At 48.3% G+C, this 11,793-nt stretch overlaps 1 protein-coding gene across 1 annotated transcript; it reads right to left on the reverse strand.

The window, feature by feature from the left end:
* Window positions 1–4,120: 4,120 nt before the first annotated feature.
* Window positions 4,121–11,388, reverse strand: LOC121442684 (erythroid transcription factor-like). Its single transcript, XM_041644295.1, has 6 exons — window positions 11,355–11,388; window positions 7,358–7,593; window positions 6,359–6,736; window positions 6,111–6,256; window positions 4,966–5,091; window positions 4,121–4,492 (listed from the first exon to the last, which is right to left on the reverse strand). The coding sequence occupies exons 2-6, from the start codon at window positions 7,572–7,574 to the stop codon at window positions 4,121–4,123; spliced, it is 1,239 nt and encodes a 412-aa protein (XP_041500229.1). The 5' UTR covers window positions 7,575–7,593; window positions 11,355–11,388.
* Between the last annotated feature and the right edge of the window lie 405 nt (window positions 11,389–11,793).

Below are 11,793 nucleotides of genomic sequence, written 5' to 3' on the forward strand. Positions count from 1 at the left end.
TTCTTTATTGTAGTGATGAGGCGAGCAGGCCTGCTTTTTGTCCTGCCCGGCTCCCACACGGCTAGCTTTACACCTGAAATAACAACACACAAATTGTATTCATTTAAACACTGCCTGGTCCATTAGCTCTAGCCTCTTACTGGCTAAATCTCACATCTTGCTTAACCCGTTTCTATTAACGTGTATCGCCACTTGACTGTGGCTTACCAGCATGAGTCTAACCAGCATCCATCTCGGGTAGGAGAAGCATGGCGTCTACCTGACTCTGCTTTCTTTCTCACAGCATTCTGTTCGGTCTACTCCACCTATCTAAATTCTGCCCTATCAAAAAGCCAAGGCAGTTTCTTTATTAACCAATGAAAGTAACACATAGACAGATGACCCTCCTCCATCACTTTATGAAAAATAAATAAATAGCTTGTTAATCAGGCAGTACTGGTGAGCACCTTAATCCCAGCACTTGGGAGGCAGCTGTAGGCAGATCTCTGAGTTCAAGGTCAGTCTGATTTACAGAGCAAGTTCCAGGAAAGGCAGGGATACAGGAAGAAGCCCTGTCTCAAAAAACAAAAACAATAAATAAATATCTTGTTAGTATGAAAATTTGCTTTCATTTTCTGATGAATTATATGATTGTATGTATACTGAAGAATTGTTTTAATTTATATATGTTCATGATTTTATATCAGTAAATTATTTGTTTTTAACTTCTTTATTAATTCTTTGAGAGTTTCGTATCATGCACCCCAATTCCACTCACCCCAGCCCCCCATTTCCTCCCCTCACCCCTGCAGTACCCCCCAACCAAAGAAATCAAAACACAGTAAGAAAGCAAGGAAGCAAACCAACACAAATTAAGAATAAACCAAACCAGCCGGGCGGTGGTGGTGCACACCTTTAAATCCCAGCACTCGGGAGGCAGAGGCAGGCGGATCTCTGTGAATTCGAAGCCATCCTGGTCTACAAGAGCTAGTTCCAGGACAGGCTCCCAAGCTATAGAGAAACCCTGTCTCAAAAAAACAAAACAAAACAAAACAAAAAACACAAAACAAAACAAAAAAGAACAAACCAAATCAAAACCCCCAAAACAAAAAAGCTTTTTGCTTCTCCTCCCCTGCCTCTCCAATATCTCTCTCTCTCTCTCTCTCTCTCTCTCTCTCTCTTTGGATTTTTGCAATGAGTCACTGAATTGGTTCAAGGCCTCTGGTTTCTGGCACACCATCGTCACCGGATCTTCACCAGAATTCCTCTGGGATATTCTGTATACCTAATTTATTTTGTTTTATTTTTAAGAAAGGGTTCACATGTCCCTGGCTGGCCATGAACTTCCACAGGCAGTCAAAGATGACCTTGAGTTTAGGATCCTCTAGCCTCTACCTTAGAAGGAAAGAGGCCAGACAGTCTTTGACCAGATTACCTGTCCCAGCTCTGTGCTAAACTGTATGGCCTTGGGTAAATCACTTTACCTACTTGTCTTAGAATGTTCCCAACTTAAAAGTACATTAAGTACATCTTCTAAGTGTTTAATTTCCTTAAAAATATTTTTATTGTTTTTGCGTATATGTATGTATGTATGCTGTAAGCCAAAAAGGGCACCAGATTGCCTAGAACTGGAGTTACAGCTGCTTGTGAGCCATTATGTGGGTGGTGGAAACCAAACCTGGGTCCTCTGCAAGAGCAGCAAGTGCTTTGAACTGCTGAGCCATCTCTCTATAGCCATCCTCCCAACTTATGCTTATTAAATTGAATGACATATTTCATTTCAGGGAACAGCTCACCCAGTTTAATAGGAGTGTAAAGAGGTACCCGGCAGTGTGGTACTCCCCACCTTGCAGGTATAAGGTTCACAGGCCATTTTTAATTTTAATTTTATGTGGATGAATGTTTTGCTTACATGTATGTCTGTGCGCCACCTGCATGCCTGGTGGTGCCCTGGGAGGCCAGAGGAGGGGGTATGGTCCCTTGGAACTGGAGTTAGGGAAAATTGTGAGAAACTGTGAATGCTGCGGACCCAGCAATGTCCTCCGGCAGAGTGCTGTGCTTAACTGCTGAATTCTCTCTCCAGCCTCCAGATGCTAGTTTTGTGTTGTCATTTTTTACTCTTAACTTGCCTGTCCCCAGCTTTCCAAACCCTGGAATTACCGATCCAAGCCTTCACACAGAGCTTAGTTTTTTATTTATTTATTTATTTATTTTATATTTATTTATTTATTACATATACAATATTCTGTCTGTGTGTATGTCTGCATGCCAGAAGAGGGCACCAGACCTCATTACAGATGGTTGTGAGCCACCATGTGGTTGCCGGGAATTGAACTCAGGACCTTTGGAAGAGCAGGCAGTGCTCTTAACCACTGAGCCATCTCTCCAGCCCCCCAGAGCTTAGTTTTAAGATGAGGCCTCAAACTAGTGGCAATCCCCCTGTCTCATCCTTCCAAGTGCAGGAATTATAGGCTTGAGCTACCACATCCTGTTTCAGAAGATGTTTTGTCTGTCCGTCCCTTCATTCTTCCCATTCCCTATAGGGCAGCAGGCTTAGTTAAGGACTGGCTGCCTCCAGGAAGGCTCAGGGAACACATTTGAGCTTTCATTGTAATCCACTCTTTCCCACTTTCCTTTCCTGAAGATTGTCTCTTTTCCCATGGAGGAGGGCCCCTAACTCAGTGGGGAAGTATGCATTTGACAGCTCCACTAATGTACACAGAGCTGCTCCCACTGTCAGCCCTAAGACACACAATGCCATGGCACAGTCTACATGGTGCATGCACCCAGACATATTTAGACACTGGCAGAGAAAGAACTGCTGTTTCCAGAGCAACGAAGATGTTCTAGAGAGACGCACATCTTGGTACAGTTTGAAAATGAAATGTCCTACACAAGTTCATATCTTTAAACATTTGGTCCTTAGCTGGTGGCACTATTCTGGGAGGTTGTGAGGCCTGACTGGTTGGGGTGACCTTTGTGGGTCATAACACTTCTTGCTTCCAGTGTCACTTTCTACTTTTCTGTTCTGACTGTCATGAAGAGTCTTGCCGTAGTTCCCACCCCCATGAGAGCTGCCAAAATGCTTTCTCCACCGTGATGTATTGGAATCAATTTGAAACCCTGAGCCAAAATAAATCTTCCTTGTGTAAGTTACTGTCATCGGGTCTTCTGTAACAGCAACAAGAGAATTCACTGTTGCACAATGTCACAGCCATACTATTGGGCCTCGTACATATAGTCCTTGCTCAGTGTCTCAAAGGTGCTTAGTCATCAGATTCTGGGCCCAGTTTGTGATATCACACTGTCTCAGTGATCATCCAGAGTCATGCACAACCATGCAACTCCAACCTCACCTGTCTCATCGCCTGTCATGGTACACGCATTTCTACATGCTGTCCTCCTGCAGCTTGGTGACACCCTTGCCATCTTACACCAACCACCTCACCCACAATTAACCAGTCCTACACCATCTTACAAAGACACATGGAACCACCTGGATGCTGTCCACAAAACTTCATGTATGTGGTTACATTTTTGGATGGTGATTTTCAGTTGTGAAATGTTACACCGCAGACTCCTCCAGGCTCGTGTATTCATACATTTCTGTTAGATTCTGTCGTCAAAGAGCCCAGGTGCCACTCCACAACCCCACTAGACACTGACATTTATTTAGCCAAACACAAACTCATGGCTCCAGTTTCAGGTCTTTGGTGGTTTTATTTTACAAAATCTTTGAAAGTACAGGCAAGGTGATGTCTGCAGCCTGTTGGGTTGGGCTCTAAGAGGAGGAAGAAATGGGCATGGAGGCAGATGCCTGGAATCCCAGCTCGCAGGAACTGAGGCAGGAGGATGTCAAGTTTGAGTCTATCCCAGACTACATAGGGAATTCAAAGCCACCTGGGCTACAGAGTGAGACCCTGTCTCAATACAAAACAAAACAAAACAAAAAAACAGGAAAAAAATGTCAGACATGGCAATACATGCCTATAATCCCAGTGCTTGGGAGGTAGAGGCAGGAGAATCAGGAATTTGTCATAGTCAGCCTGGGCTACAGAGATCCTGTCTCAAAAATAAAAATAAAAATAAAAAAAGAGGGGACACCTTCTCTGCCACAAGGCTTAGGCCATTTTGTGTACCTTCAAGAACTGAGGGGAGCCACCACAGTGGTACTGGTGGTAGGTGGCACAGGACCTGTGGGGAAAGAGGCTGCGGGCGATCCCAGCAGAGGTCCAGAGAAAGGCATAAGATGACTGACAGGTCCTGATAGCACCACAGGTCCCAGGCCCTGGTAGAGATGGGCAGTACCTGTAGTGCCCAGTGTCAAGCCTGAGGCCACCTCCCCACAATTCCCACCACTACTGCCACCAGCTACCACCATGAAGCCACCAGCTGGCCCTTCAGCTGCTCCTGCTCCTCCCAGACTTGAACCCCGCTTCTTTTTCCCTTTTCCAGAGGCCTTGCGGTTCCTAGTCTGAATTCCATCCTTCCGCATGGTCAATGGTCGGTTTACCTGGAGAAAGGGAGACCACAGGGTTGCCAGCTCCAGCCCTTTGTGTGTATATCTTTGGGCTAGGGACATCCTCTCAACCCCACTGTTTTAAGAATACGGAATTAATTCAATGACTAGGGCGATGTACTCAATGCCGCTGGTGTAGAGAAACATGTGGCCGTGAGGCCCTGAACTTGGAATATCCTCCTAGACTGACAAGAGGTACCCAAGACTTAGTGCATGGGAGGGAAAGGTAGTGGAGGTGGCAAGAAGAGAAAGGGGAGAGAGGGGAAGGACAGAAAGGAGGCCTGAGATGGGAAGAGTGGCTAAGCGTGAGGAGAAGCGAATAGAGAAAGAAATCGCGAGAAGAGAAAGCTGAGAGAAGCGGAAGGGAGGGCAAAGGAGGAAGACTCTGGGTAGGAGAGGGAGTTCAAGGTGTGTGGGGACACCACCGTGGAGGAAGGACGGCAAGCACCATGAAGGAGAGTTGTCACCTGGTGTAGCTTGTAGTAGAGGCCACAGGCATTGCACACGGGATCTCCACTGGCATTTCTGCGCCAGAGGGTTGTGGTGGTCGTTTGGCAGTTAGTACACTGAGTGCCTGCCCGTTTGCTGACAATCTGAGGGACAAAAGGATGTAGATTAGAGCTCTGGGAAAGTAGAAGTTGGGGCCTGAGAAAAGGGGTGGGAGTCCCACTCCCGAAGGCATGTGAGTCCCACTGAATCCAAGTTTTCCTATCAAGGATAAGGAAATTACTTAATTTTAATATTATTGTTATTTTGTTTTTTTTCGAGACAGGGTTTCTTTGTGTAGTCCTGGCTATTCTGGATCTAGCTCTATAGACCAGCCTGGCCTTGATCTCACAGAACTCCTGCTTCTGCCTCCTCTACCACTGTCTGCCAAGGACTTTATTTTATTTTAATCTGTGTGAGACTCCTTCTGTCTCTGGTTTTCAACTTTGGCCACATATCTGAATCTTTTGAAAGAAGCCAGGTGTGGTGACTCATACCTACATTCCTGGCCCTCAGGAAACAGGAAAGAGGATCGTGACAAAGTCAAAACCAGTCCGGTGTACATAGTTCCAGGCCAGCCAGGATGACATAACAAAGCCCCATTTCAAGCGAAAAACAAAAAACAAAAAAAAAGCAAAGCAAAACAAAGAATTTCTTGGGAAGCTATAGAAATCTCGGAGCTGGGGGTGTAATCTTATGGTAGAGTACCTGCCTAGCATGCATGAGGCCTGGGACTCCATCCCCAGTGCAGAAAACAAAATCCTTTTGCCCAGTTCAGTGATGTCCTGCCTTCTGTAAGAAGGCATCCAAGGAGATTACAATGTGAACCATAAGCAATAAGCCCACTTATGGATGTGGTGAAGTTTTTCACACAAATTTGAGAACAGGGTTTCTGTTTGAAGCCTCAAAGGGTAGGTAAAGGATGAGAGTTCTAGATCAGAGTAGGGCTCCTGCATAGGAAAGGGATGGGTGTGTCCCCATGGGGAAAGGATGAGGGTGAGGGCAAGTATACGATGTGTTGGAGACAAACATGAGTTGGGCAGGGGTTCCTGTAGGAGGGAAGAATATGGCCTCTTGTCCTGGGCTGGAACTCATCTGCATAAGTCAGGCTAACCCCTGGTCTTACCAATCGCTTCTTGGGATGGATGAGAGGCCGGTTCTGGCCATTCATCTTGTGATACAGACCGCAGGCGTTGCACAGGTAGTGGCCTGTTCTGTCCCTTCGCCACAGTGGAGTGGCTGTTGCTCCACAGTTCACACACTCTCTGGCCTCTGGTGGGTGAACAGAGAAAAAAGTTAAGCATTAACTCAGCTTAACTTTGCCTTGAGCTACCTAGCCCAACTCATCCTCCCTGTCCTTTTTGAGAGCCTCACCACAAGGGGCCAAGGGGAGGCTTCCGTGAAACTTGGGGGAAGAATAGGCTGCAGAACTGAGAGGGCTCCCCGTGGGAGAAAAGAAAGGACCAGGAAAGTCAGGTCCTGCATAAGCACTGCTGTTGACAGGCAGCGATGCCGGCAATGCAGTCCCCAGGGTCAGGAGGTCTGGACTCAGTCGCTCTGTCTTCAAGGTTTCCAAGAAGGTGGTGCTGCTTTTCCCTTCAGGGTCTTCCAGGGCCTGAGGAGGGCCATCCTTGTGGCTGGGGCACACAGTTGAAGCAGGGTACAGCCCCGTCTTGCTGTAGGCCCAGCTAGCATAAGGTGAGCCTCCTGGAATTCCCTCCATACAGTTGAGAAGCGGGTACACCTGAAAGACTGTTGGAGGGGTACAGGGTGGAGGGGGGAGAAGGAGAGCATTAAACCTAAGGGTAATCAATGTTATGGTGTCCATCAGTCCCAACATGGCAGCTAGGTTTCCAATCTTCCCACAACAATTTGTTTGTTTGTTTATGTTTTTTTCAAGACAGGGTTTCTCTGTAGCTTTGGAGCCTGTCCTGGAACCAGCTCTTGTAGACCAGGCTGGTCTCGAACTTACAGAGATCTGCCTGCCTCTGCCTCCCAAGTGCTGAGAGTGTGCACCTCCACCACGCAGCCACAATAGTTTCCTGGATAACTCCTGGGTTCTAAGTCCCTCTGGTCACTGTAGCAATGACAACACCGTCCTTCCCTTTCTGTCTGGGATTGCAATGACTACTGTCACCAAAGAGAGCTAACACATACTGCCAACCTTGCCTCTTAAAGTGTCCCTCCAGTAGGGCACACAGAAAGGAGTACTACTGTCGTAGGGGGAAGGGGTCAGTACATTCATACACACGGCTTCTATTTCCAAGATGACCCCCTAGTAGAATTGTGAACTGAATGGTAGAAGAGTAGAATGGTCTCTGTGGCAATCCTACCAGTCCTCAGCCAGTGCCAAGGCAACTACCCAGCAGTTACCTGGGGAATGTCTGTAGGCCTCCGTGTCCCTGTAGTAGGCCAGCGCAGTGGCTGCAGCTGTGCCTGCGCTTGGGGAAGTGGAGGAAGCTGCTGCATCCAAACCCTCAGGCCCTGAGGAGAAGAACCCTCCTGAATCTGGTGGTGATACCAGGGCAGAATCCACAAACTGTGGCAGGGGTTCTGAGGCTCCCAGGGCCCCTAGGCCAGGAAAATCCATGGGGAAACTGGGGTTTAACCTGTGAGGACAAGAAGGGTTGTCAGACACAGAAATCCTTTTTCTCCAAGTCGTCACCTAGGTCTGTTTCTCCTTTTCACCACTCAGATTCGCTTCCTCTTTGCTTCCTCCCTTCTCAGGCCTTTCTCTCTCCTGTCTCGCTTTCCATCTTCACTTCCTACCCATCTTCCTTCCTTTGAGCACTTCCTCATTTCTTCTTACTGCCTCCCTTGTCTTTCTTCCGTCCATCCTCAACTGCTCATCTTCCTACCCTTTCCTCTTCCTCTTATTCCCATCCCTCCTCCTCTCTCTCACCTCCATGTCTTCTCTCTTCCCTCTTTTGTCTTCCCCCTTCCTGTTTCCACTGTCATCTGTCTCATTCCTTTCTCCCTTCCTTGTTCCCTGTCTCATGTGCCATGTTTCTCTTCCTCTTTCTATATCTCCTCCTTCCTTCCTTCTCTTTTACTCTGCTCTCTACCTTCCAACCTTCCTCTTTCTCCTCCTCCCGTGAGCTTTCTCTTCTCTCTTTTCTCCCATCCTTCTATTTCTTCTTTTTATTCTCTCTTCTCCTTCCTTTCTTCTTCTGTGGAGGCAAAGTGTGCAACCAAGGTCCCTTGGACCCCTTGACAGCTCCTTCAGGACCTTGGGGTTCACCCTTCTGTGCTCCCCAACTTCATCCTATCTGTTGTATCTCGCCATCTGACTTTCTCAGAAACCCGTGGTTTCCGGCTTTAACCCCTCCCCCACCTCAGTTGTGTCTGTAGACAGAGGGCCCCATTAGTTCCTCCCTGCTCTATGAGGGGTCAGTACCCCTGCCTCCACACTTCTTATCTCTGCCATCCCCGCCCAACTTTTGAAATCACCCCAAAGCTACTGGCTTCCTCTGAGGAGAGTGACAGGTGGGAGGTGTTCCCACCCTGGTATCCTCCCTCTGGGGGAAAGGGTCTGTTTCAGGAACCTTTAAGTCTCACCACTCTTGCTCGACCTCAGTTTCCCCATCTGCTATAGTGGAGGTGGTACACTAAGAGCTGGGTGGTGACCCGTTGCCTCTGTCTTATATTGTATGTCTATCTCTTTAACTCTCTGGCTCCCTGGGTTTCTCCCTCCATTTCCTTTCAGGGCTGACTGTGTTTTCCCTACATCTTGCTATGCTTCTAGGATGGACCTTTGAAAAAAAAAGATTTTATCTTTGTGTTTATGTAGTGGGGGGCGGGTACATGAACACACATATGGGAAGGACAGAAAACATGGGTGTCGGTCCTCACTTTCCACCTTTTTTAAAGACAGGCGCCCTTCCTATTTTTCTACTGCGTGCATACACCAGGAGAGGCCTGTGAGTTTCCCGAGATTCTCCTCCACCTCCCATTTCCCCATAAGTATGCTGGGGCTATTGATGTGCATGCTACTGCATCAGCATGGATTCTGGGGATTTGAACTCAGGTCCTCACACTTATGCAGCAAATAATTTATTCACTGAATTGTCTCCCCAACCATCTAGGGTGTATCTTGCCCCCCTTTCTATGCTTTTATGAATTTGTGTGTCCTGCCCTTCTTTTATCCATCCATGTATGACCATATCGAATATCTTTTAATTTCTTTGTCTTTGTACCTTTCTCAACTTGCCTTCTGTGTCTGTTACTATTGCTTTCTCCTATACTCATACTGCTTACTGTCTCTTCAGTCTTTCCAAGTCTGAATCTCTTTGCCTCCCAGTGCCTATTCCTCCCATTTCTTTCTCTGACCTTGAACTGTCCCCACAGCTCACAGGGCACTATTCCCACAGCTCACTACGGGCGCGCCTTACTACACACAGCTTGTAAAGGAGTTGCAGAGCCTGCCCCTGCCCCTGCCCCTGTAGGGAGAAGTGGGACACAGACTGAGGACAAGACTACCTTCCCTACCCACTCGGTAGATCAGCAAGGGCTGACCCCAGGGTTGGGGACCTTGCTGGGGATAAGACAGCTCATAATTGTGTCCACCATCACCTTGACCTCAGAATTCCCACATTTTTTTTGGACAGTGTCTCTTCTCCCTCTTGACTACCAGTTTACCTTCCCTCCCTCTGCTTCCTCTACGATTGTTTCTGACTCTCCACGACTCGCTCTCCCTTCATTTTTCCTTCTCTCCTTTCTGTTTCTGCCTCTCTCTTGTTTTCTGTCCACGGTCCTCCTTCTGCCTCTCTTCTGATGGCACTGCTACTCTTTCTGTCTAACTTTTTCACCTTCATGTGTTTTATGCCTCAGTGGTCTTTCTCTCAGTGTCTCTGTCTCTTGTTCCCCAGTTCTTTTTGTGCCCCTCCTCTCTGTGTCACTCCATCTCCTGATCTCTTTCTCTGTCACCATCCTCCATCTCTGGCCTCACTGCCCGCCCCTGGACCTCTCACCTTGGTGGGTTCAGAGCTGCCCACCCCTCCTGTAGCAAGGACCCACCCCCCCACCCCAGTTATCACTCTCCCCGACAAGAGATAAAGTTTATCTCAAGGCTGGGGGATATGAGAGCTCCTTATCAGCTGTCTCACTAGAGAAAGTGCTGCCCTAGCCAGGAGACACAGAAGCTGCACCTACAGCTCTCCCTGGGCCCAGCCCCTCACCCCAGGTAACAGCCTTTCCCCAGGCCTCAACAAGGGTCCCTTGGGGCCAAAGGCACTGAGGCAGGATCTGGGGAGCAGATGTAGTACTTTGGGGCTCGAGGGAGAGTTTCAGACTCCAATGTGGAGTTGAAGTCAGAAGTTTGGGTATGGCTATGGAGTTTAGGAAAGGAAATCATGAGTTTGAGAAGTAGAGCCGAGCTTAAAAGTTCAGACACACATTTTGGGTTCAAAGCTGGATTAGGGAAACATGGGGTTAGGGAATCAGGGGTGAAGTTTGCAAAGTTAGAAATGTAGTGTAAAGGAGAGAGAGGTTCTGCTGGTCATGGTAAAATGGGAGAGAGGCAAGGTCTTTTCCTGGGCAGCTGTTAGGTTTAGGAGAGAGAGGGCAGACCGGACTGTGGCTGGTGTCTAGATGAAGTCTGGGAACACAGAAAGAGTGGGAGAAGCCAACAGGGACTCGGAGTAGAAAAGGTGCGGAAAGAGTGGGATTCAGCGAGCAGTTAGACCTTAGAGCTTATAGAAGACAGCCACAAGGGTCACTGTGACAGAATAGATTTGGGGGAGAGCAAACTTAGTGTCTAAAGTAACGAATGCATTTTGGCCAAGAAGTAGGGGAAGGAGGCCATTTGGGAGGCCAGAGAGAAGACCCAGGGAGCAGGCATAGGGTCTGAAAGGCAAAGATGGGGGTTAAAGCTAGGGTTAGACAGATCAGAGACAGGTGCCGTTAGCCAGAAAGACGTGGGTAGAAACAGAAGTATTCACTTGGGAGTAGAAATGGGAGACCTAGGGAAGCCAAAGTGAATGTTTTTCTTCTTCAGGAGATCGAGAGGCAGAGACAAGTTTCAATTAGTGGAAATACAATTTGGGACAGAGATAAGAGCATGGGGGATGAAGGCATAGTTTTTTGTTTTTTTGCGAGGTAATATCTATGGATGGTAGGCCTGGGAGGAGGAGGAGAGCGCTAAGGGGTTAGAGGACATAGGCATCTTAAAAGGAATGGGGCCAAGTTGGGGCAGACAGAAGAAGGGTTTGTGGGGAGAGATGGAGGCTGAAAGCAGAAGTCTGGGGAGCTGTGGAAGAATTCGGGGATGACCCACATTTTAGGGACAAGATGTGGGTCAGAAAGCCTGGAGCAGGCTTGGGCAGCAGGCTGGGGTTGCCTTGTTGGAGGCTCTTTGGGAATTGAGACTGACCTGGGATGGTTGATGCGAGGGTTCAGCCACCTTAGTGATGTGGTGGAGCTCAGAGATCCCAAGGGGTGTCCTCACTGGCCTTGGCCTTTGAGGCTCCCTTCCTCCCTCCCTCTTGCCAGCCCACCCTCCCTCCCACCCACCTACCTTCTCCCTCCTCTTTCCTCCCCAGGGAGTGGCTGGTGCCCGAGTGGGTGGGGCGGTGCCGGGGAGGGGGTGTGCCGCCTACTTGTGGGGGACCTCTTAGGCACTGGTACTCCCTCCACCCTTCCTGTCTATCCTGTAGATTGTTGGATCTAGTTCGCCTTTGACTTCTATGGAGTCCAGTGTCTAGTCAAGTGAGCTCTAGTCAAGATACATGGCAATATTAAATATAAGTTTCACGCACCACTAGCAAAGCCCCTACTCTGTGCCAGGCTATGTGTGAACTGGACCTGTATTG

Source organism: Microtus oregoni, unplaced genomic scaffold (assembly GCF_018167655.1).
Source record: "Microtus oregoni isolate MIOR12 unplaced genomic scaffold, Mior012 000092F_ref0000046, whole genome shotgun sequence".
Classification (NCBI taxonomy): domain Eukaryota; kingdom Metazoa; phylum Chordata; class Mammalia; order Rodentia; family Cricetidae; genus Microtus; species Microtus oregoni.

Bases quoted from the DNA above. Each gene is read 5' to 3' on its own strand.
- LOC121442684 (XM_041644295.1), bottom strand. From the start codon at position 7,574: ATGGATTTTCCTGGCCTAGGGGCCCTGGGAGCCTCAGAACCCCTGCCA. The intron at 6,257-6,358 runs GTGAGGCTCTCA...TTCACCCACCAG, and splicing joins CCTCCCCTTGGCCCCTTGTG to AGGCCAGAGAGTGTGTGAAC. The intron at 5,092-6,110 runs GTAAGACCAGGG...TTTGTCCCTCAG, and splicing joins TCCATCCCAAGAAGCGATTG to ATTGTCAGCAAACGGGCAGG.